The sequence below is a fragment of the Pipistrellus kuhlii genome, unplaced genomic scaffold (assembly GCF_014108245.1).
Source record: "Pipistrellus kuhlii isolate mPipKuh1 unplaced genomic scaffold, mPipKuh1.p scaffold_m20_p_25, whole genome shotgun sequence".
NCBI classification, from domain to species: Eukaryota; Metazoa; Chordata; class Mammalia; order Chiroptera; family Vespertilionidae; genus Pipistrellus; species Pipistrellus kuhlii.
In genome coordinates this window covers 5,053,394-5,079,828 of record NW_023425524.1, presented here as the reverse complement: position 1 = coordinate 5,079,828, position 26,435 = coordinate 5,053,394, and the positions used below count along the sequence as shown (strand labels likewise).

Below are 26,435 nucleotides of genomic sequence, written 5' to 3'. Positions count from 1 at the left end.
CACTGGGCTGTCAGTGAGGTCAGACAGGATTTAAAATAAAGGAGTGGGGTGAAGAAGAGAGTGTGGAGTGAGTCTATGGAGAGAGAGAGTACAAAAGAAGCCCAAGAAGTGTCTTAGGGCAGCGGTCGGCAAACTCAGTCCACAGAGCCAAATATCAACAGTACAACAATTGAAATTTCTTTGGAGAGCCAACTTTTTTAAACTTAAACTTCTTCTAACGCCACTTCTTCAAAGTAGACTCACCCAGGCCGTGGTATTTTGTGGAAGAGCCACACTCAAGGGGCCAAAGAGCCGCATGTGGCCCAAGAGCCACAAGTCACCGACCACTAACTTAGAGGGTTTAGGAAAGAGTGTAGACAGGGCCCTGGACCGAATGCAATTTACCCTTGGAAGCAGGAAAATGTGAGAACTTTTATGATAATAAATGTAAAAACATAGAATGGAACTTTCTAGAAAAATAGAAAAAAAAATTAACCAATGTGCTCAATAATAGATTGCTCAGCTTTAAAATAAAATGAATCAATGACCCGAATCAGCTCCCTCTTTTAAAGAGGCCCCAGACCAGTGAGTTCTACCAGAGAAGTTTTCTGTTACTGCTTTTAATTAAATCTGTAACTGATGATTAATATTGTGTTTTGAGAGAATAAATGTGCTAGTAGCAAACTCAATATACGATGTGAGAATAATATCATAACTGAACATGAACTGAACGAGAAAGACCCCTGAAAAGCTCCCACCATGCACTTGGATCAGGCTCTGAAGGGGTTAACGGCCAATCAGAACCCAGTAGGCTATGGGTAGATGTCCATGTTGGTGGCATGCACAGCAGTTGTGACACGATATTGAGTTGTTGCTTCTAAAACATTTTAATAGAACAGGATTTAAAATGTCCCCTTTTCTTTGGATTTTTTTTTTTTTTTTAGTTAATATTAGAATTAAATTGAAGCATTAAGTCAACCAGCTTAGTGCAAAGCAAATTACGTTGGGTTCAGCAGTGAGGGCTTCGCTATGGAATATTTATTGACTCAAGCTTATTAACTTGTAAATCCTCTAGTTTTAGATTATGATTTATTGATTATCTGCTTTTATTTGCATTCTAAATGAATAAACAAAAGGAAATGATGGCGCTTGTTTAGTCATTACACCTTAAGAGACAAAGTTCTCATGCTAAGCATACTTAATTAAAAATAAAAGCACCTTTCATTTGTTCTGAGAGCCAGAACCAGGTTGTGGTTCTTATTTTCATTTAGGCAAATCAAAGACTGTTTTCAATTCCGCATAATCGTTTCTATTGGACATTTGGACAAAACTGGAAAAAAAATAGTTTCACATGAAGGATAGAAAGCGTGCTGTGAGTTTGGTATTCTGAATGCATTATTAAAATTGTTCTATACTCTATTATATTTCTTGTTTTGTTTTAGCCAAAAATGATCTCTTTTATGTGTGAGAGAAGCCCTGTGACTTAATATCTGGGGAATGAGGCAAACCTTTGAGAGCCCAGATGCTTTAATCGAAAAGCAATCAATTGGTGCCCTTGCTGGTTGGGTGTCCTTCTGTGTACCGAAAGGTTGCTGGTTTGATTCCTGGTCAGGACCCATGCCCAAGTTGTGGGGTAGATCCCCCAGAGGATGCATGCAGGAGGCAGCCAATCAATGTTCTGCTCTCACATCAGTGTTTCTCTCCCTCTCCCTTCCTTTCTCTCTCAAAATCTTTTTTTTTTTTTTAAAGCAAACAGAATCAGAAGACCTGAGTTCAAGTTTTATCTCTGTCATTTAGAAGAGAGAGACCTTAGGTGAATTTCTGAGTATCCTATATAATAAAAGCCTAATATGCAAATCGTCCCCTCCACTGGGAGTTCCACCAGGAGTTCCACCAGAGGGCGGGGCCAGTGGCTGTGGCAGGCAGCCGAGGGAAGAAGGTGCCCAGTCACTAGAGACCCTACCAGTGCATGAATTTTATGCACTGGGCCTCCAGTTGGTTTATAATAGTATTTTTCTCATGGACTTTTGTGACTATTAAACCCACAATTGTATATATGATGTTTCCTGATGTCCATACATTAAATAACATCCTTCCAGTCCCAACAGGCCACACCCTCCCTGTCCCAACAGGCCACACCCTCCCTGTCCCAACAGGCCACACCCTCCCTGTCCCAACAGGCCACACCCTCCCTGTCCCAACAGGCCACACCCTCCCTGTCCCACCAAGCCACACCTTCAATATCCCAACAGGCCACACCCTCTCTGTCCCAACAGGCCACACCCTCCCTGTCCCAACAAGCCACACCCTCCCTGTCCCAACAGGCCACACCCTCCCTGTCCCAACGGGCCACACCCTCCCTGTCCCAACAGGCCACACCCTCCCTGTCCCAACAGGCCACACCCTCCCTGTCCCACCAAGCCACACCTTCAATATCCCAACAGGCCACACCCTCTCTGTCCCAACAGACCACACCCTCCCTGTCCCAACAAGCCACACCCTCCCTGTCCCAACAGGCCACACCCTCCCTGTCCCAACAAGCCACACCCTCCCTGTCCCAACAGGCCACACCCTCCCTGTCACAACAGGCCACACCCTCCCTGTCCAAACAGGCCACACCTTCAATATCCCAACAGGCCACACCCTCCCTGTCCCAACAGGCCACACCCTTCCTGTCCCACCAAGCCACACCTTCAATATCCCAACAGGCCACACCTTCTCTGTCCCAACAGGCCACACCCTCCCTGTCCCAACAGGCCACACTCTGTCCCCTCCCAGGAATGACCAAGATAACACTCCCTGACTGCTGTCACAGCATTCCTGATACCTCCTCTGTAATTTATTTTTCTCCATTGTACCCCATATACACACATAAATGCTGTGCACCTGTGCACATACATACACACACACACACACACACACACACACACATACACACATACAGAGTCTTTACCCACTAGAATAAAAGATGGAAGGATTTTTTTGTCTGGATTATTCAGTGCTGTATACCCAGTTGGCATTTATTAGGTACATATCAATAAAATGAGTGAGTGAATGAATGAATGAATGAATGAAGTTTGGATTAGTCCCTTGAATGGGAAGAATGGGAGTTTTACAACTGGAGGAGATAGAAATATTTACCTCCTCTAGTTGCCTTTAACAGACAGTGTTATAATATTACAGTTTATGGTTCCATGCAAAATGGATTAATAGTTTGAGCTAAGCTATCTTTGGGAAACAAGAATTACAAAATATGATTCAAATCTAGTTCTAACCATCTATAATTAAAAAAGCATATATGCTAATTAGGCCAGACATCCTTCCAATCAACCTTCCAGATGAAGTCAGGGCTGTGAGGGAGGCCTGGGTCCCTGGTGCCAGAGGGAAACTGGTGCTGGCCGCCAGGGGAAGGAAGGTACAAATTCCACTCTGGCACAAATTTCATGCATCAGGCCTCTAGTGCATTTATAAATGAAGAACAAGGAAATGGCCAGGTTCACACTTCTTGAGATTCAAGCTCTTTTGTCAGCCATAGCATGAGATATGAACACTAACAGTCCAGTCATATTTGACCAGAAGTCGACAAGAAAAAAAAAAAAGTTATCAAGGGGATCATTTGGAGAATAGAGTGGCACATAATGTTATTAACGATGTATCTTTTATTAAAGACTAGAGGCCCCTCAGCCTAGCCTGTACCTCTCCAATCTGGGACTCTGGAGATTGGGCCTAAACCAGCAGTCGGATATCCCTCTCACTATCCGGGACTGCTGGCTCCTAACTGCTCATCTGCCTGATTGCTTGATCGCCCCTAACTGCCCCCCTGCTTACCTAACTGGTTGCCCTGAACTGCCACCCTGCCAGCCTGACTGCACCCAACTTACCCCCTCCCTGCTGGCCTGGTTGCCTCCAAATTCCCCCCTCCCTCCCCCCTGCTGGCTTGGTCACCCCATGCAGCCTGCTTTTCGGTCATTTTGTTATTCCTCACTAGACCCCCCCGCCCCCACCTTGCTGGCCTTGTTGCGCCATGCAGCCTGCTGTTCTGTCGATGGACCCTGGCTTTTTATATATTAGGATAATACTATGCCTTGACATACTAGCTAATAATAGTAGCTCATGATTGATTGAATATTCTACTTATAATTTATCCATATTTACTCTTTAAATTCCTCTTCTTTTAGTGTAAATAATTTTTTTTCACCAGTATATATTTTATAATTTGTAAATGTGCATATTGTGGGGTGGTATGCTTCAGAAGTTATTACTTATAGGGGTGCACATTCTAAAATGCTTGGAGACAACCGGCCTATAGTCACATTCTTCTTTCAAGAAAGCTATTATTAAAAAGGAAAAAAAAAACACAGAGCACATTTTCCTCTCTGGAAAAAAATTAAAAAAATCCCATCACTGCTTTGTTATGAACGAAGTTCCAAAATATTGTAAAAACAAGTAACTCACTGGGGTCATTGCCTTGTGACAGACAACGTCCAGTAATACTTTGTGGAAAAAATCAATGCTTCCAGATAATTTGTAAAAAAATAAATTTCACCCGCTTACTAATTTCCCAGTGAGAGGTGATGGCTATCATTGATAAAAATGACACCATTGGTCATTGCCTGGCTGGCTGACAATGAAGAACATAGTTGGAGACTAAAGCCCTATAAGACGTGCATGTCACAAAATCATACTAAACCCGTTATGCTCACAGGCTATTTTAACCAGTCACACTGTTACATATGCTTAGTAGTTCTTGTCACTATTTCTCAGGTTGAATGATTTGATTTCAATTCTCTGTGAACCTTAAAAATCTCAGAATGAGGAAGACCAATGCAAATGGAAGTGGCGCTGGCAAGTTGTAAGACATTTACACTGCCTCTTGTCCCCTGCTACTTACAAGATTGCAAGCGATCCGTTACTGCAAGAAGGTTCTATGCCGGGAGGGGAGCGGGAGGGAGCTGGGGGGTGCAGGGCCTCCCCAGTCTGGGGCGTGATGCCCAGTTATCATGGTGAGTGTCTCCTTAACAATCGTGCAAGTGCATCATTCACTGTGGGTGACTAGAAACGGATGAAGAGGGGCTGAAAAATGGGAGGATTTTCCTTGTCTCGTGTCTCTCTGATAACCAGGCAGACTCCGGAGCATGAAAGATGAGGGCGGCCCCATTCCAACCCGAGCACGTAGTCACCATCTGGGCATTTTCAAGGCAGGACACTGACACTCTCAGATGTATCCCCCAGCAGGGTGCAATAATCCAGCAGCAAAAGGAAAGCTGCAGTGAGCGATGGCCGCTTGCACACTTGCAATCATCCCAGCCCGAAGGAAGGGGCAAGGATTTTCCAAAAACTTTGGCTGAGGTGACATCTTCACTGCTCATGGGCTGGGTTGGTGCCCAGATGGCTTCTGGGACTAAGCAGACTTGTGGTATACACACAGACCCAGCAGAGGGCGCTCTCCTCATGGAAAGACCTGGGGTCAGACCTTTTTGAATGGAGCCCTTAGCTAAGGGATCAAAAGTGAAAATTCTCAGAAGGGCACCATACCCACTCTGACTGAAGCCATTTCCTTCAGAAATGTTCACTACTGAAACAAACATTGATTTTGAGAAGGATATCTTTGGTGTTCAAAGGTGTACCCAGTTGAGCCATTTCTTTTAGATGCTACTGGAGGCAGACGGTTAATAATGAGAATTACTAGTTTTGATAGTTAGAAAACCAAGAGAATCAACACTACCTCTTTGGACCTTTCAAGGTGAGAGTTCAGAATCTGTTATTTCTGAAAACCTCCATCAGCATCTGCAGATCCTCAAGTCACGCAAAGGAATCAACATCAATTAAAAACCCTCAAACCCTCGCTATCTTCTAGCTGTTCTTTTTTGTTTTGTTTTTTTTAAAAAAAATATATTTTATTGATTTTTCACAGAGAGGAAAGGAGAGTGATAGAGAGCTAGAAACACTGATGAGAGAGATACATCGACCAGCTGCCTCCTGCACACACCCCACCAGGGATGTGCCTACAATCAAGGTACATGCCCTTGACCGGAATCGAACCTGGGACCTTTCAGTCCACAGACTGATGCTCTATCCACTGAGCCAAACCAGTTTCAGCCTTCTAGCTGTTCTTGTGAGGGACATAGTGCAATGACAGAAAAAACCATGACTTATCAGAATAAATGTCACATCGATAGAAGCATATGATCTTCGGCCACAAGATGCGAATGCTCAAGTTAGTCTGTGTACTACACATTCTTTCACGGAATTTTAATTATAAAGAGAGGCTATTATGTAATCTTTTCTTCAGTCCACTCACAGTTGAAAAATGAGCACTTAGAAGATTAAGGTAAGTTTGCATTCTTCCCCTTCGCTGGGTTGTGCCTCGATGACTAACTAGAGGGGCTACAAATGACATTGCTTCTTGTAATCGGAGGCACAGACACATCCTAACAAAACTACCAAGTGCCGAAAGTTACTTTTCTAAATATATTTTATTGATTTTTTTACAGAGAGGAAGGGAGAGGGATAGAGAGCTAGAAACATTGATGAGAGAGAATCATCGACCAGCTGCCTCCTGCACACCCCCCACTGGGGACGTGCCTGCAACCAAGGTACATGCCCTTGACCAGAATCGAACCTGGGACCTTTCAGTCTGAAGGCCAATGCTCTATCCACTGAGCTAATCTGGTCTCAACTGAAAGTTACTTAAACAGCCTTTCTACCTTAGGAAGAAAAGAAATTCTAAGGAAACACAAATGAGAGAACTAGAAAATGTTTTAGGAAGAAACATTGTCAAAGAAAATCTCCCTAAACCTTCCCAATGAAATAATGTCCTTGCTTCCGGTTGAAACTGCAGATACATCTAAAAGGAAGATTCCTCCAGATCGTTTCTAGAATCCCCAAAGATCTTTTTTCCCCCCTTCCTGGTCTCTCTACATGCATTTTTTTATTTTTTATTTTTTAATTTTTAATTCTGCTCCCTGCTAAAAATTCTTATTAGCTAATCTAACCATTCCATTTATCCTGCCTATTTTGTAATGAATAAGTAGCCGACATTGCTAATTGGCCACCTGGGGGTTCAAAGAGGGGCGACACGGAGCTGATGCCTGAATGTCACTGGGACGTGCTGACAACACACTGACCACACTCTATTTCACAGGATGTAAAGCTGCGCATCCTCACCGTATGCGCCCCTCCCTCCCCTCCCTCCTTCCATTGCCGGACCGTCTGTGAGCCTAATATAATTTTTTAAGTGATTTATTTCTAACAGATGTGATCATCCGGCCGCAGGGATCTGGATGCATGGTGCCCCTAAGAACTTTAATTTCTGGGTAGAAGCGGCGCACATCCCGCTAATGAATAATTATTGCTCCATTCAGGAAGAGGTGCCAGGGCGTGAGGTATGAGGACCGGGTACTTCTGAGCAGAAAGGACATGCAGGTGGGGTTTCCCGAGGTCCCACCTCTTCTCCATCTAAATGTGTTTCTAGAACATGGTAGGTCATGAAGGAAGAACATCAATCATGGGTCAATGTATATCGCACAATGTATATGTAAAAATATATATACAATATATTGATTTCAGAAAGGAAGGGAGAAATAGAAACATCAATGATGAGAAAGAATCATGGATCGGCTGCCTCCTGCATACCCCCTACTGGGGATCCAGCCCATAACCCAGGCGTGTGCCCGGATGGTGTATTGAACTGTGATCTCCTGGTTCATAGGTCCACTCTCAAGCGTGGAGCCACACGGGCAGGGCCACCACACTATTTAGGAAGCTGGTTTTAGGGATACATTAAGTTTCTTTTTCTTTTAATTTATTTTATTGATTTTTTTTTTTTACAGAGAGGAATAGAGAGTTAGAAACATTGATGAGAGAGAATCATTGACCAGCTACCTCTTGCACACCCGCTACTGGGGATGTGCCTGCAACCAAGGTACATGCCCTTGACCAGAATCGAACCCGGGACCTTTCAGTCCACAGGCTGACGCTCTATCCACTGTACCAAACCGGTTTTGGCATACATTAAGTTTCTTGTAAACCGGACGTCACACAGGGTTAGGTAAGAGACGATGGCCACATTGGTGTGGTGTAGAGGGAAGTGAGAGGCGATGCCAGGAGTGGGGCATATGGCACACCCCCTTAGTTCTCTAAGTGGCTCTGGAGCATCACAAGGGCAGGTCCTGGGGGTGTGTCCTCACCCCCATGGCTGGGGTCAGTGTTCCATTTCTGGATGCTGGTGAGGGGACCCCCAGGCAGCACCACCTCCTGGGATGCCTTCACAGGCTTCTCTGAGGAGGTGTCTGCAGACCTGTAACTTACACTGTGTCCAAACACCTTGGAAGGCCAGAAGGCTGGCGGGATCGTATGGTTTTAGGGAGTCAACATCATGATCTGATAGCCTGTATGGATATTAAAAAAAAAAAAAAAATCAAGATGTTTTGGTCTAACCCAGTGGTCAGCAAACTGTGGCTCTTGAGCTACATGTGGCTCTTTGGCCCTTTGAGTGTGGCTCTTTTAAAGAATACCACGTGTGGGCACGCACATACAGTGTGACTGTGGCCCTTGTGCAGAAGTCGGTTTTGGGCTCTCAAAAGAAATTTCAATCGTTATACTGTTGGCATTTAGCTCTGTTGACTAATGAGTTTGTCCACCAATGGTCTAATAGGTTCAAAAACGTGAAAGATTACCTACTTCCTCTTGACTGCTCTGCTCCAAAGGTGATGGCTTTTTGGAGTCACCCTCCTCTTAATATTGGTTCCCCAAATAGCAGGATTGGTTTCTTCAGAATCAGAGTGCCAACTGTCATCTTAGTACTTACTAGTCACTCTTAAGGGAGACCACGGGACATGTTATCCTTTCTCCCCATGATGGAAACACTCACAAAGGTCAACTTCTATCATCTGGCCCAGAACCGCTTCGTTGGCCCCCTCCCGGGACAAGATGTGCACCTGGGTCCACTCCTAGGACAAGAGAATTGGGGTCCAGACCTGGACGGGGCTTCCCCCCCCCCCCCCCCGAGAACCCTGCAGAGGGGACTGTGCTCTTGACACAACAGAGGTAAGAAAGACGACTTTTCAAGGCGGTCTCCATTCCCGGCGCATCCCTTTGTATGCCGGGTTGCCTGCCATGATGTTTATGTAATTCTGACAGGGTTCTTAATGACACGTTAACAGATTGTAAAACACGCTGCTGGCATCGACGTGTGTGTGTGTGTGTGTGTGTGTGTGTGTGTGTGTGTGTGTGTTTTTAAAATATTTTTAAAACAATGTCCTTCATGTAACAGTAGTTTAGCGCGGCAGAAGGACATCATTAGAGCCATGGTTAAAGTGTAATTTACACCATTAGGAAGGCAGGAGCAATTTTTATTGCCTGGCAATTTTCTTGCTGAAATATTTGGACCATATGGCTCCATTTGTGTAATAACCTTAATTTCTGCACCCTTCAGGACTGCCTCTGTCTCCCACGGAATGGGAAAAGGCAGTTTAGCAGAAAAAGGCAACTGCCTATACTTAGAGAGCGGAGATTAATAACGTGTCGCGTCCTGTTTTTGGTGAAGGAATTGGAACAGCGGCCAGATGGTCTCCTCTACAAATAACTGTCAGGGGTCTTGATCTAATCAATACAATGTATTAATACATCTCCCTCTGCAGTTCCTCCGGGGGATGGCGCACAACATCTGGAATGAATGGGGAATGGGGGGGGGGGGGGGAGTAGAGCCGCCAAGTAGAAAGCCGATTCTTTTCAGAATCAAACTGAGCCCAATTAATTTTTCATGTATCCTTGATAACTGTTTCATAACGAGCGATGCGTCTTGACGGGCTCGGGGTTGGCAGAGCAGGCTGCCCGTGCTTCCTATCCCCATTCAGTCCACTTATAGAAACCAACCCATTAATCACGCGATCTGGCAGGAAACCCGAATCTCAGCTCAGCAAGAGATCAATAACCATCCTAAACACACACACACAAGCATGCGCGCACACACACACAACATGGAAGCAGCCACTAATGGGCGTGGGTATCCAGCCGTGACATTAGTAATTGCCGGGGCAAAAATAAAACTCGGGATCATCATCGCCCGATGGGAACGTACGTGATGAAATTCATTGCTTGTGTCTTGTCAAAAAGTGACACGTACCTCTGTTGGAAATACCCTGTGACTTTACTATCCAGACATTGTCCACAAACTTTTTTTGGAATGGATTAAAACTCTCTGATTTCGTAATGTGAATGTTTAATAATCCAAGTAGCATCTAAAATGCTTAAGAATGAGTTATTATGCTTGTTTTAAGTTCAGAATACCTGAGGGGGTCCTTAGTACAAGCTTTAGGCCAACCACATATGACCCCCATGAGCCTTCTGGGCTAAGAACCCCAATGGGATGTCCAATTGGTTGAATTCCTTAACTCTTTTCCTGGTTTTTGAAGGAAGGATGTACACTTCAAATCATAACGTCTTATCACTTTCCCAGTGGTTTCATCTCAAATCTTGACTGTTCCACCAAATTCGAACCAGCCATTTTGCTTCTCAGTGAGCAAATCTGCTTGGGCATGGCTCTGGGACCACAGGTGGGGACTCCTTCTATCCTAAGGGAGTGCGATTCTGATTAGGAGAACAACAACAAACCTCGTGGGAGGCTGTCACAAAGCTAGCCAGGCCTTGGCCAATCATCAGTTCAGTGCTGCCAGGAGGACAGAAAGGTCTTAGGAACCACCCAGGAGCTGCAGGGCGAGGACACATTCATCTTCGCGGACAGCATGCTCGCTCCATCCCTGGTTTGTGGTTCGGCAGCGGGCCGGCTGGGCTTGGGATTGGGGGCATGAGTTAAGGTCCTCTTAGGTTCCTTTAAGTATTAATGAGTACAATCGATGTCTATGCATGACTAAGTAACTGCTTATTATGTTGTAATTGGGCTCTCTCCTCATTTGCTTTAAAGACGCCACCAGGTTCAGAGAGGGCGAGACCGTTTCTTCCTTGTCTTCATCTCTTGTAGCTTCTGGGCATGATGGATTCTCAGAAGAGAATTATGTGGCCTTGATTAATGGGCAGGTCCCACAGTATTTCTCGGTCTCGATGGCCACATTAGCGTTCACGTGTGTAGGAACTCAATAGCAAATGACACGCCATTTTCACATCTGCATGGCTGTCAGAGAAGCAGCAGCTGAGCTTTCCAACCTTGATTCTGTTCGCTGCTGTCCAGTGTGGACACCAGGACACACATGACAGTGGTGCGCTTGTAGGGGAAGCTGTGTAACATGAAGCAAGAAAGCTACTTCCACGATGGACCACATGACAAAATAAAATCTGAAATTTGGGATCCACAGTACATGGTATCTGGAATCTTCAGTGTTTTCCAGTGTCATGACTGAAATATTTCATTTTTACAAAGTGAAATCCTCCGCTGTGACAAAGACAGCGGAGAGTCGTCACATGATCTTACTCCCACTAGTATGTGAAGTTTGAGGACCCAATAAATTGATGAACAAAAATAGACACAAAGACATAGAACAGGAACAGACTGTTGAACCTCAGAGGGAAGACAGGGGAGGGAGGATGGGTGGGAAGAGATCAACCAATGAACTTGTGTGCACATATGCGTGACCCGTGGACACAGACAATGGGATAGTGAGGTGTGTGTGTGTGGGGGGGGGGGAGATGGGAGAGGGCTGAAGAATTTAATAGGGGAAAAAAAGGAGGACCTATGTAATACTCTCAACAATAAAGATAAAGAAAAAAGATAGTTGCTATTCTGGGACTGCAAGTCCACCCAATAACTGACAATGCCTACAGTTTGAGTTTAGCAACGCCCTGCTACCGCACTAACAAGAGGTTTCCCCTTAAAAATCATATTGAGATAAAAAAAAAAACAACTCATTTGCAAACCCATCTCATATACATTCTCAGGTGTTGGGTGTGGGTCACTGCATTTGGATTAAAAAGCCAACGTGTCTCTCTCTACATGAGAGGTCACTAGCTGGCATTAAGGCAACATCTTGCTGTTTGGCATAATTAAAGTATTCCAGCAGCAGTGGCCATGATCTGAGAAGCATGGTATTGTTGTAATATTTTCCTAGGCTTCAGGAGCTCGCGATTGTTTGGCCCAATCAAACCCAGGAACACTGGAGAAGTTATCACCCATCAAGGTAATTACTTTCAAGTTGAAATAATTACTCTATCAATGTTAATGGTCTTTCAACTTCAATAAAGCACTCACCTGCCGATAATCACGGCTAACCTCTTGCTCTAATGCAATTCCCTCTCTATTTAGCAGGTTATATTACAGCCGTTACAGTGGTCACTTGTCCTGAACAGATGCTGAATTTCACTTTGATCGGCCGTGAACCAGAAAGGAATTGGTCACCTGTGTCTGGTTCCCCCTCACCCAGAAGCCCTTGCGGAGTCCAGGAGGTGATCTCCTGGCTGCAGCAGGGCACTTTGGGGGCAGCCACCTCGTCTCAGGTCCAGGGGCTCCTGGGCACCTGTGACAAGGGCACTGTCCTTCAATTAACTCCTGCTCTTCGCTGCGTGTGCAGCTTGCTGTCGCTGCTGCCCGTGTTTCCCCGAAAATAAGACATCCTCCGAAAATAAGATCTAGGGTATGGGAAGATAAGACATCCCCTGAAAATAAGACCTAGTGCAACTTTGGGAGAAAAAATTAATATCAGACACTGTCTTATTTTTGGGGAAACAGGGTAAGTGGCGTCTATTCTGAACTTGCGGCCCGGGCCCGTCAGGGTGCACATCAGTTCATCCCACTTCCATGTGTGGTTTTAATAAGACTGGTGGGATCTGGGGGGTTCTTCAAGGGTTTCCGTATCACCCTGTCAAAGCATACTGAGTGAGAGGGCAATTGCCCCACCAACTGCCCCTTTACGCTGACAGAATCTGCTTGTGGGCAGAGGTGAAGTAGGGAGGTGCCAACTTGGCAGAATCTGTTCGATATGGGGAGTGTGTGTGTGTGTGTGTGTGTGTGTGTATGAGTGTGTGTGTGGAAGACCATTAAGTTGTGCTGGTATGATTCCAGACCTCGGGCAGTGGGTGGTGTCAGGGGAACACAGCTAGGGTGAGTGGAAATGGCCTGAGCAGGTTCCCAGGTAGAAGGGGGGATGGGCAGCACTGAACACCAGGGAGACACAAAGCACAGTCTTGCTCCAGGCCATTAAGAAATAGAACCCAATCCAGGACTTGAGAAATTATCTGGAAATTAACAGTCTGGTATCCAAAAGCAAACATCTGAATTTTGGCACGAGAGGAGAAAAGCTTAAAGCATATAAAACACAAGGTGTTTCATTCATGACCCAATGAGTCTATGCAGCTGCCTTGCACAAATTAAGGATTTTCTACATTTGCTCATTTTTCCAGCCTGTTTATCCAAATGGTAAAACTCCTTAAGCTGCCTATTTATATTGCCGCTGGCAGTTTCTAGTCTTTTGCACAGGTACTCATTTACCTACCCCTCGCAACAGCCTTGGGAGTAAGTACTAGTAGCATCTTAGCACAGGCTCGATGACTAAGAAGGAATACGTTTGAAGTGTAAGGTCATGATCACTAGAGCAGGAGGAGGAAACAATGTGTGAGAAGATCCCAAGATGGCCGACAGATCCCCAGGGTTCCGGGTCCGTCAGAAGTAGAATCACTAGGGCGCAGTGAAGGGTCGGAAGGAAGAGTCAGACCCTAGGATGGCCTGGCCTGAGCAGTCAGGAAGATGACAGGGCCATGGAGTGATGGGACAGGATGCACTAGCAGGCGTCCTCAAACTTTTTAAAGTGGGGGCCAGATCACGGTCCCTCAGAGAGCTGGAGGGCCGGACTATATGAACTACTAATTCCTACTGTAACACCTTGGCTGCGCTCACTGCCCAAAAAACCTGGCGGGCCGGATTGGACTCCTCTGCGGGCCGCATGTGGCCCGCGGGCCGTAGTTTGAAGACACTTGCACTAGAGAGTGGTGAGGGCAGCTGAGAGAAATTCTAGGCGATGCACATTTCTACCGGAGCTGCTAGACACACCTCTGCATTGACAGACAGACGGACAGAACCAGCCTTTCATTTCGAGGACTATGTTCTGCAGAAGATCAGTGTAAGACCACCCATGTAAGAGAGGATCCCGGTTCTTCACAATCTCATCAATATTTGTTCTGCTCCATCCCTCGTTGTTTTCTGTGGGGCACAGAGGCTTCTACTTGAGACTTCCAATGTTAATGGAAAATAAGTGAAAGAAGGGAATCAGGAGGGAAGATTCTTCCAGTTACCTCCTCACCACCCCCCATGCCCGGGGGAGGCAGGAGGGGTATCCCACCTTCCTCTCTCAGGCTGATGAGGGATAGCCAAGAAAACAACATAAGAATTTGGGGGTGGGGGTGTCTGTATGAAAGTTGGACATTCCTCCTCTACTTAAGAGGTTTGCCACTGAGATGAAGACACTCAATTTTGATGCAGCCACTAGGAGAGGAAGGGTTCTCTGAGATTCTATAAATATACATACATATATACACATATACATACACACATATACATATACACACACACACACTTTAGAGAGAGAGAGAGAGGAAGGGCTAGAGAGATAGAAACATCAATGATGAGAGAGAATTATAGATTGGCTGCCTCTTGCACGTCCCCAACTGGGGATTGAGCCTGCAACCCCTGGGCATGTGCCCTGACTGGGTATAGAACCAGGGACTTCCTGGTTCATGGGTTGACACTCAAAACTGAGCCATACCAGCCGGGCTGAGATACTTAGGTGATCCCAAGATCTGGGAATCTGGCCTGACAGAGAAGCTGATCTCGGGTTCTGTCCAATGCATTCGGAAGTGGTGAGCCTTAGCCAATGTGACGGGTCAAGTAGAGAAGTTGCTATTGGAGAAGCTTACTTTCCTTATTTGACTGAACAAGTTGGCCCCACCCCAGTTCTAGTGGATGCCAAGAAAGGAATGAGTCTTGTGACAGAGCCTGCGATTGGCTGACTGCTCTGGAGAGGGGTGCCTAGAAATAAAGGAGGGTGTGGGGTGGATCTCTGGGGCAGTAGGGATCAGGGTGCCAGGAGTTAGCTGGAGAGGGTGCTGCCTGCTTCAGGGACTGGGAAGCGTGGACTTCCCCAGGGGAGACGCCTACACAACTCAAGGAGGAAGTCCTAGGAAGCACCTGCCCCACAAGAAGCAATAATGGATGGGCAAGAACAATATTAATGAAGGAGCCTCTGCTCCTTTTATGCCTAAGTCTGTCTTTTCTGCCAAGATCCTGGGGGCATCAGCAAGAGAAGAGGAGGAAGAAAAATGAACACGGCCTCTCTTCTCCGCTGTAGATCCATTAACACCAGTCAGGTTTTAGACTGGACTTTTTTTTTAAACACCTGCAATGAGTCCTGATTACTAAAACCTGGGTGGTTGCTGTCACTAACAGTGACGAAGGACGTGCCCTACACACTACTGATGAGTGAGCAAGAGAGGCCTGATGACCTTGTTGGAATAAAGTAGTTGGAGAAAAATGAAGCTCTCTTAAAGGAGTGGTTCCATGACATTTAAGACTTATATGGATCTATTTTTCGCAGTCCCCAATAATGTTAAGAGTTAATCCCCGATTGTTAAGAGTAGATCCCCGATATTTATTTGTGATTGATAGGGTATTATTAGAAAAGTAGAATAAAGATAATATAAATCTAATAAGTGAAAAGTTTGTCACGTCGAATACATTACAATAAAAAAAGGTTGTGCCAGCCAATATTCATGGTTTTGTGTGACATTCACCCACTCATATTTATACAAAAGAGTGGATGATACAGTTATCTCATATTATAAAACATAAAAATCTCAGCTTATAGAACTGATACAGAACTATATGGTAATTGTTTTTATTACCATTTTTATTTTTATTTTGGAAAGATGGATTTTCTAGATAATAGATAGATCTCCCAGAACAATTTTTTTTAATGTCTTATCAGTGGATCTGGGGAGAAAACATCAAGAACCACCACATTTTAAGAGCTACACCTAATTTAAGATCATGTGTAAAGAGCAATAAAATTGTATACCATACTAAGCCCAAACAAAAATGAACTTAAAAATGAACCGATCCATATACTCACAAACTATCCATAATGTGGCAATCATTCAGTATCTTGTTTTCCCCACAACACATCTACGGAGTGGTGAATTTTGGGACGGCCACATGAGGAAGTTTTGAATCCCTCCTCCATGACATTGGGCAAGGGAGTCTGGCAACCAGAATGTAGAGACTCCAAATTTATATTTCTGGATTTTATTTCCAGATTGGAAGCCAACGCTTAGTGACCCATCTGATTCGCTTATCCCTCAGCTCAGCTCTGCATGCTTGATTCTACGCACAGGGCGAAGGACCATCTATCCTTCTGGATACTGGGTAAATGTGGGATCTGGACTTGATGTTTTATAACCCTGAGGGGGCAGGGGGTAGGTAGGGATACACTTCGAACACAGACTGACAGGTAAACCACCTTCGCCTTTAAATCCCAAGTTGTTTCTGCCAGGAGAATGGCGGGCGCCAGGAAGGAAAAGCAAACATATCGCAACGGTGGCAGCAGGGTGGCCAGCCAGCCTCGCCAGGTGTGTTCCCTGCTCAAGCCACCACGGAACGCTTGCATGCCAAGCGGGGCTACGTGCAGCCTCTCTCCTGACACCGCACCATTCATCACGGAGCCACTGGGAAGGGAGTTTGAGGGCTTCTGCCTAAAGCTTGCTTTCGGGGGTGATGGGCACTGGTCCAAAGAGACCCTAACCATCTATTAATAGATCCCTCTCTCTTTTCTCCTCAGAAAGACCGACGTAGGCCCGAAAGGAGATGCAACTTAGGGACGTTGGGAGAGAAGCTGGTGATACATTCAAACCCACGCTCTTTCCATCTCTCCTCTCCTGCTGCCTCAGCTGCTGCTGCTGCTGCTCTCGCTCCTGCCAACACATATGCTCTCCGCCCCCACGGAGGGCCCCTGCTGCCAGTTCTCCATCCACTGCCACCACCGGAGGAATCATGCATCCACCGCATCTGTCCTCTGCGGCTCTCCCAGCAACGTCCACCTGTCTGTAAACAGCTCTGGGGGACTGTGGGACACGCTGGTGATGGCATGACACGACCAGCAACATGCTGGTGGCTCCTCGTGCAGAGATGGGACCCCAATAACCAAGAGACTAAGGGGGGGGGATTAGCGATTCCTCTTGCAAGTCTGCGGACTGAATTGTAATCCTGCATCTGTGTCTCACCAATCAAAAACAGAGTTCCCTTCTTTGGAGAATTTCAGCCAAAGCCATCTAGGAGACAAGGACTTGAAAAATGTCCTAGGGCGGGCACAGAAATGGAAGCAGACGGGGAAGATGTTTAGCTAGCAAAGGGGTTAGAGACACAGTAAGCAGAGCCGGGAGGGCATTCAGAGAAAGATTTGAAAGGGAATCATCAAAACACGAGCAGTGGAAACTCAGAAGCAAAGAAACGTAAAGACTCAGAATGCCCAGCAGGAAGACTCTGTACTTCCGCCTGGATTATTCATCTTCCTCCCAGCATCTGCTGCGCGCAAGGATCCAGTCTCATGGTAGCCTTCACAGCGTTGAGTGTAGAATTGAATACTGACATATTGGAGATAGTACTCAATGGCTATTTGCCAAATTGGACTGAAAAGTCAATAATCTGTCCCTGACCTTAAAGACCTGTTGCATGAGTACAGAAAAGCATGCTGTTGATGTGGGCTTGCATTGCAGGGGAGAGGGGCTTGTCGATGATAAAAGGAGCATGCTTTGCTGATGGCGAGGAACGGAACCCAGTGGTAGGACCACCTTCTTTAGACACCTTTAAAAAAAGGCTGAACACATGACCTTGGAGAGCTCCCTGACAAGGACCGTCCTGTTTCTATATCTCCTACAGAAGCTCAGGGTATGCCAGCCATTTGGGAGCCCCAAGAGACACCTGGTGAACTGGACTGTGTTACGACCCAGAGGTGGGCCAACCCAGAAAAATCACCACTCGGCGACAGAGCATGGGATATCCGTATCTCCATTTGCACATCTAGACAGATGTACCTAGAAATTTAATTTCCTTCTTCCTCAAAGAGCCAATCATATCACACATCTCTATCTATCTAAAGATACCTAACTCCATATCTATTATGGGTGATACTGTTCTGTTCATATAATCCATATGTTTATCTATATCAACGTGCCTATACAGGTATATGATGCAATTGGATCTTTAAGAAAATAGAAAATTAAATTTCTATCTCATTTTATCTCAGCCTCATCCCCCACGAGATAGAGAAAAACAGTTTTAATATTTCCATTTAGTGGATTTGGAAATCAGGGAAAGAGAGCTTCAGTTATTTGCTTGAATTAATGGTGGTCAGCAAACTAGTTGCCAATATCCTGTGTATTCAGTTCAGTATATTATTCCCATGACTATACGCTTCTTTCAACATGTGGAAGATTTTCACATATTTAATCCCCAAGTGAAAAAAAACCAAAATGACAAGTCAGCTATAAACAAAAAATCTCAGCATATTAACCCCATAACCTAGGTACTACTATCTTTCTCAGTACTCACCGCTACTGTGAAAGCACGCACGGGGGCGATGCTGAACGTCGGGTCCTCTGGCTTCTCCTGGTAGACCACGTGATACTGGGAGATGATGCCATTGGGAGAGCCGGGCTCCGTCCAGTTCAGCAGCACTGAGTGAGCACCCGTGGCCTGAGCCCAGGGCGCCTTCAGGTCTTGGGGTGGGGCCTCCAGGGTCCGTGCTGAGGTCCACAGACTCGCCACCAAGCCCCTGGAGTTCCGGGCTCTGACCTGGTATTCGTAGGGTGTGAACGGCCTCAGGGTGCCCGCAGCATCGGTGAATCTGAAGGCTCCTTCCAACCAGACAAACACCAGGGCCTCCTCATCAGAGCCAGCAGGACGTCTGAAAGGAAACCCAGGCTGTCAGGGACAGCTGCACACTTCAAGGCCAGACAGAGGCGGACATGGCTTTGTAGGTGATTTTGTTATCAAGACAACTTTTCAACAGCCTCTTCCTCATATCATGATGGCAGGAGACCAGAGAGAAGAGTTCACCTGATCAAATACCATTTTCAAAATATGATTTAAACATATAAATATATCTGGCTAATCTTAAAAAGGGAAACATTACCCATAATCATATTTTCTGGTATTAACTCCCAGACTTAAAAAACAATTACACATGCAAATACAGGGTGTGGGCCCCCCCCCCCCCTAACCCCAATGTAGACATTAAGAACACTGCTTCTAATGCTTATAATTAAGGATCCTATATAATAAAAGCCTAATATGCTAGGGGTCCATTCAACCAATCAAAGTGTAATATGCTAATGATATGCTAAGACTGCTCAACCGCTCGCTATGACATGCACTGATCACCAGGGAGACAGATGCTCAGACTGGTAGGTTAGCTTGCTGCTGGAGTCCGGCTGATCAGGATTGAGCCCAACAGGCCTGACACACCTTGGTGCCCTCCAGTGTCCCTCCCCAGCCACGATCGTGCACTGGTGTGCTCTCTTGCAATCCGGGCATGTCAGAGAGCTGGTTTAGGCCCAATCCCACAGGCGAGACCGAGGGACCTCACTGGTGCACGAATTTGTGCACTGGATCTCTAGGTAATTATAATTAAGGATTAATTCCAATGGGTTAAATCTATGTAGGTTTGTACGTGAGGCAGATACCAGGTACCTGGTGGGCCACTGGGAGTGATCCATTGTAATGGTGGATCACAGGGCTCCCAGCCAAGGTCTCTGCTCATGGAGTGTCTTCAAGGGTGTTTGCTAGGAATGTAATCCGCAAGCAAACATACGGACTTCTATGGGGAGATAACATTTTCCATTTTGTCTGGCTTCAACCTTCCTATGACAATTCAATTAATTTTTTATTAAACTATTGTTAATCCCCCCACTGAGATGTAGCCATGGTTGTCATAAAACTGACATTCTTTAAAAAGGCCTGAAAGTGTGAATTTAAAAAATGTATACTAAGTAAGACATGGAGTATTACGATTTTAGTCTCAAGTTTTATTCACTGATACAACCAAAGAGTGCAGCCTGGTTAAGAATTTCTTATCACTACTGAATACTTAATACATTCATGTTGCGGTGAGGTAAGTATTTTATCTGTGGTGTTAAAAACAGAATATCTCATGTCTGATAAGCTCTGAACAGAAGAGGCTGGCCAGGCCACAACTATTCCTAGTTTAGTTAAGATTTGGGCTTCAACTGTTCATTTAATGGGTCGTGTTTCCTCTTGAGCTCTCTGTGGGGAGAGAGATCACATTTTAAGATCTCTGAGTAGCCAAATGGCTTTGTTGTGCTTAAACTCATCTGGGAGACACTTCAATAATACACTTTTCCAACGAGAGTTCATTTAGTCTGGCTTAATACTAGGAGGAAAAGCAAAGTAAGTTTTAAAACTAAGCACTGCATACTTGAAAAGGGAGTCATCCTGATGCTGTCTCACTGGAACAGCCTTTTAAAGAGCTCCCTGCAGCCTGTCAGTCACTTAGCCTCTAGGCTATCAGATTGACTGTCATGAGGTCACAGTGCTTGTGCTCAAGTCACCCTGACTTTACTTAACAGTGACCCCGAAGTGCAAGAGTGATGCTGCCACCTCAGATATGCCCAGGAGAAGCCGTAAAGTGCTCCTGCCAGTGAAAATGGTGAGGGCGGTGAGATAGTTTAAGAGGGAGAGAGTCCTTACTGACTAAGTTTTATGACAGCATCTGTAATAAGAAAAGCATAATGTGCTAATTAGACAGACATTCTTCTGGACAATCTTCCAGACGAAGCCAGGGCTGCAGGGGAAGGCTGGGCCCCTCCCGGGTGCCAGAGGGAAGCTGGTGCCAGCAGCCGAGGGAAGGAAGGCCTGGTCTTGCATGAATTTCGTGCACCGAGCCTCTAGCACCATTATATATAATTGCTCTACTTGATTAGTTATTGCCGTTAATGTCTTACTGTACCAAATCTATAAATTAAACTTTACCATCATGTATGTGTAGGGAAAAATTTATCATAGACAGTGTTTGTGACTATCTGTGGTTTCAGGAATCCACTGGGGGGGGTGTGTCCTGAAACATATACCCCTTCAATAAAGGAGAACTACTGTACCAAATTAACAGGAAAGCTAAACAGAAGCAATCACAGTTACAGTCTTGTCCATACCAGGTTACTGTTTTGTTGATTTTTAAAGTCACAAACATCGTATCTCTGTTTTGGGGCTGATGCTTCTTAATGGGATGATATCACTAACAACAGAAGGGAATTACTTCTCTGCCAGTGTGACTCAGTGGTTGAGCATCGACCTATGAACCAGGAGGTCATGGTTTTACTCCTGGTCAGGGCACATGCCCAGACTGCAGGCTGGATCTCCAGGTTGGGGCGTGCAGGAGGCAGATCATCAGTGATTCTCATCAGTGATCTCTCTCTCTCTCTCTCTCTCTCTCTCTCTCTCTCTCTCTCTCTCTCTCTCTCTCTCTCTCTCTCTCTCTCTCCTTTCCTCTCTGAAGTGAATAAAAATATACTTAAGAGAATTATTGAGGAGAAATCATTGAGGAAGGAGGAAAGTTTGCAGAGAACGGAGTGACACATGTTTTCAAAATGGGATTGGCAAATAGGTTTCCTACAACTTAATGAAAACATCTGCCTAGGCCAAACCCCGGCTTTGGGTTGAGCCAAATGTGTTTCCTTTGGCGGGGCTGGAAGACAGAGGCAGCACAAGATGAAGCAAAAATTGCAAGCCATAACCTCCCCAGAAATGCTGCGGGCTTGTGGCTGCAACTCCGTAAGGAGCTCTGAGCGTCCCAGGATGAAAGCAAACTCCGTCTGCATTCCATCTCCGTCCTCACGAATTCCGCAGCTATCTGAGAAAAATGGGACATCGTCTAAGCACATTTAGGCTTCGGCCCGGATCGCCGGCGAGTGATGCATGCCCGCGCAGGTGAATGCGGTGATTGTATCTGGCGGCCCGGCGCGCCATTTCCATTTCACTTTAAATAAAAAAACAAAATGTATCTGTGTCAGGCAGTGCCCTTCCCCGGTACTCGGCGGCATCACGCGGGCCACAATTATGATTGCGGAGTGATTGTGTCACATTGCAGGAAGGTTTATTGCTTCTGAGCTGGCAAGGCAGTCACGCATTCCGCTGCATATTACTCTTTAGATCATTGTTTGCTTGTGACGAGAATAATCAAGTGCCATCAAACGCTGTCAAATTCAATTTACAGTATTTTTCATCGGAGCGGGCTTTCCGTGTCCCCTTCCCTGTTTCCCTGCTCACGAGCTGTATTTACAAAACCGGCAGAGTGGAGCCACGTCCCCGTTTGGAGCAGACACTTTTATTTCCCTCCATCCAGGCTAGGAATAGTACGTGGTTCTCTCGTGCAATCAGCGTTAAGGGGATGAAAGAAACCACTCCAAGCAGGTGGCCAGCTCAGAGCCCTCACAAAGGTGCTCAGCGTGAAAGGAAAAGGCGCATTAGCCATGTTTACAGGTGCGTGTGCATGTGAGTCAGAACTATGCCTCCTCAGCCCGGCCGGTGTGGTTCAGTGGCTGAGTGTCAACCCAGGAACCAGGAGGTCACGGTTCGATTTCCGGTCAAAGGCATATGCCCGGGTTGTGGGCTGGATCCCCAGGGGAAGGCGTGCAGGAGGCAGCCGATCCATGATTCTCTCTCATCATTGATGTTTCTCTCTCTCTCCCTTGCTCTCTGAAATTCCTATGGAAACAGAAAATGCATGGAATCGCTCACATTCTTAAAGAATTACACATGACAGTGATGGTCCATGTTACCTGTGGATGAAGTAGTGGGTGATGACTCCGTTTGGCTTTCTGGGCGGTATCCACGTAACCTCTATGCAAGCGGACCCCAGGGCCCTAAGAACAGGGGGGTTCAGATCCATTGGGGCCGTTTCCGATGTTCTGACCAACGTCTCACTGCTCACTCCACAGCTTCCTTGAGAAAAAAAAAAAAAAATCAAGACCTTTAGTAACTTACCATGCAGGGAGAAAATTTACATATGCATACAGAAGGATAAGGATATGGTGAAAATCATTTAATATAAATTTTCATATACCCATTTCTACACATATTTTAGGTGAGTACTATAAACCTCTACAGAATGTGAAAATTGAAATACAGAATCATTTTGGAAGATTCATTAATTAATTAACTACGCCGTTACAGAGGCATAGGTAAGAAAGCTGATGCTTGTCTGAATTGAGGTTCCTTTAGTCCAATGGCCGGCAAACTCATTAGTCAACAGAGCCAAATATCAATAGTACGACGATTGAAATTTCTTTGGAGAGTGAAGATTTTTAAACTTAAACTTCTTCTAATGCCACTTCTTCAAAATAGTCTTGCGCAGGCCATGTATTTTGTGGAAGAGCCACACTCAAGGGGCCAAAGAACTGCATGTGGCTCACGAGCCACAGTTTGCCGACCACGGCTCTAGTTCATCATAGTCCTTCTATTATAGCTAGCAACAAAGCGATAATGTGATTAATTTTTTTTCTTTCTTGTGCTGAATTTCTTAAGTTGTGACCTACACACATCTCCTATGCTCTTACTCTTTTTTTTTTTTAATTATTTTAAAAGAATGATCATCTATCAATACACAGGAATCAAACAATTAATGTGAAAGATACTGGATCTCCATCGCCTAGATGGAGGGACCTAGAGGGACAGAGGTTGATTTACATGTAAATCATGGGAACATCAATGAAAAGCTATTTCCATGTTGATTTGTTGAAGATCAGATCAGGGACAGCCATACCCTTCACACCAAAAGGCCTTGGTCTGGTTTGCACAGAGAAGTGGGCAAACTGAGTCACACTTTCAGAAGGAAAAGAGAGCAAAATCACTCACCCGCTCATCCTGACCAATTCTAAGGGAACTAGTACTCACCTGATGCAAAAATAAACTAACAAACAAGACAGAAACAGAATCACAGACGCAGAGAACAGACCGACAGCTGTCAGAGGCGAGGGGTCGGGGGGCTGAATGCAAAAGGGGGAGGGATTAAGCAAAGAAAAACTCAGAGACACAGACAACAGTCTGGAGATTATCAGAGGGAAGGGGTGGGGGAAGTAGAAGTGGGTAAAGGGGGGAAAACTGGTGATGGGGAGCATATAATGCAACATATAGATGATGTGTTATAGAATTGTACACCTGAAACATAGAATTGTATTAACCAAAGTTACTGCAGTAAATAAAAACAAAAAGTGAAAACAAAACAAAAAAACAGAAGTTCTATCCTAGCTGGTCTGGCTCAGTGACAATTTGTGGACTGAAAGGTCCTGGATTTGATTCCGGTAAAGGGCACATGCCCAGGTTGTGGGCTTGACCCCCAGTAGGGGGCGTGCAAGAGGCAGCCAATCAATGATTCTCATCATTGATGCTTCTGTCTCTCTATCCCTCTCCCTTCTTCTTTGAAATCAATAAAAATATACTTAAAAACAAAACAAAAAACCCTCGAAGTTCCTATGGGACATGTAACAGTCTTATATTCAACATTTCTTTAACCTAAGATGAAATACACTAATATGAGTTACATTTTTCCTTTTCTTAGCAATTGGGTATTATGTAATATAGAAAATTTAAGGGAGAAGAGAGTGAGAGAGGCAGATGATTTCACTGACCACTAGTCTAAGCCACACAGCTCAAGGTGACAGCTTATGTACATGAGATAGAGGTCAGGAAAATACCTTAAAATATCTACAACTGACTGGTAACTCAACTTCTAAATAATGCTCCCCTTCCCACGAGACTCTCCTGAATAAAATTTAAATAGAACCAAGGTGACCACATTACCCACGTAGTTTTTGTAATACCCAATTTGTCATCGACTGCCAGTGATCCCTCTATGCGATGCAGGTGTTTCTCCTTTCAAGGGCCTGATAAAACAAGACTTTGCAAAACTACTATTTTAATTCTGTATTTAAATATTCATGATTTAATGTGCAGAAATGCATAATGCTCCACTCAATGCCAGGCGCTGATTTTTCTGGGTAAATAGCTCAGGACAAATGAGAAATGAAATGTTAGCCTTTGTCTTTGAATTAAGAATCTATTCCTTCTTTTTCTAAATATATGAAATGCTTTTCCCCCCCCCCCATAAAAACCCAGAACAAGTGTCTGAAAGACATTCACCATTTTGACACGCTTGTATCCTTATCTCATACGGTGTAAATGGAGCCAAATTTCCCAGCAGGACGGACTGACGCTGACCCACAAAGGAGGTGACAGGTGTCACCTTACCAGCATTCAGTAGGACACTGTACTCCACGGGCACCTGGGGGATCAGTCTCCCTTTAGAGAGAAAGAGAGAGAGAGAGAGAGAGAGAGAGAGAGAGAGAGAGAGAGAGAGAGAGTAAAAACATATGTGTATGCTGCACAGAATGGCCAACAAATGTCTGCCTCTTAAGAACATATATTTAAACTTTTATAACATAAAGGCATTTTATTGCTTAGTGTAGCAATTAATAACGGTATGAAACATAAACTGGTAAATACTACAATGCATATTCCAAAGTAATAAATGGGCATCACCATTTAAAAACTCACACAAATGAAGAATAACAGTTCTTTTCAAAGAGATCCTCCACAGGCAAATAACTACAAAGCACATTTCACCTCTTAAAAAGTACAAGGCAATTGGAAATGGTGTCGCAAGCTTTCCTAGGCTTACTCTTAAGGTTTAGATGTAGGGGTCCTCAAACTTTTTAAAGTGGGGGCCAGATCACGGTCCCTCAGAGAGCTGGAGGGCCGGACTATATGAACTACTAATTCCTACTGTAACACCTCGGCTGCACTCACTGCCCAAAAAACCTGGAGGGCCGGATCAGACTCCTCTGCAGGCCGCATGTGGCCCGCGGCCCGTAGTTTGAAGACCCCTGGTAGAGTATATATCCCCACTGCTTTCGCTTGTAACAATAATTCTTCTGTAGGCATTGTGTACGCATCCAGTATGACACGGATCTTTGACATAATAGCCCATAAAGTATCCAAATCAGAGCCTACCTGGAGAATTCCCATGCATTAATTACGGAGTCAGGACAGTCAACTCTGTCAGTGAGACTTATGGATGCGAATACATATGGAATTGGGGTTTGAAAACTGTCATTTTTCACAATGCATCCCAACGAAAGGAGGTCTTGTCATGTAAGCCTCTTCGCAATCCAGTCACATGATTTAATGTCTGTAAGCTTTCTTTGGTCACGCTCACCATACACACTGGCTCAAGGGGAGGAATCGGCCTTGAATGAGGAACATAGTAAGCTTTCCCATGAAATTTTCTCCTTGATCTGATGATCACAACATGTGTGGGTTTAATTATTTACCTTTGTGGTATAAAGTGTAACTTTGTCGTAGAAACAATGAAACCTACAGCACAGGACTGAACCCACTAGTTGAGGTCTGAAGAATGGAACATGGTCTTGGCAGCTCTAGCCTCAGTGGA

The 26,435-nt window shown here is 45.1% G+C and overlaps 1 protein-coding gene across 1 annotated transcript in view; it reads right to left on the bottom strand.

Annotated features, from left to right (window-relative positions):
- The window catches only part of USH2A (usherin), a 397,013-nt gene that overhangs the window by 38,739 nt on the left and 331,839 nt on the right, over window positions 1–26,435 (bottom strand). The window contains exons 58-60 of the mRNA XM_036453544.2: window positions 25,127–25,285; window positions 22,768–22,930; window positions 18,524–18,878 (exon numbers count right to left, since the gene is read on the bottom strand). Of these exons, the coding sequence (XP_036309437.1) occupies window positions 18,524–18,878; window positions 22,768–22,930; window positions 25,127–25,285 (677 nt within the window). The remainder of the gene's footprint in view (window positions 1–18,523; window positions 18,879–22,767; window positions 22,931–25,126; window positions 25,286–26,435) is intronic.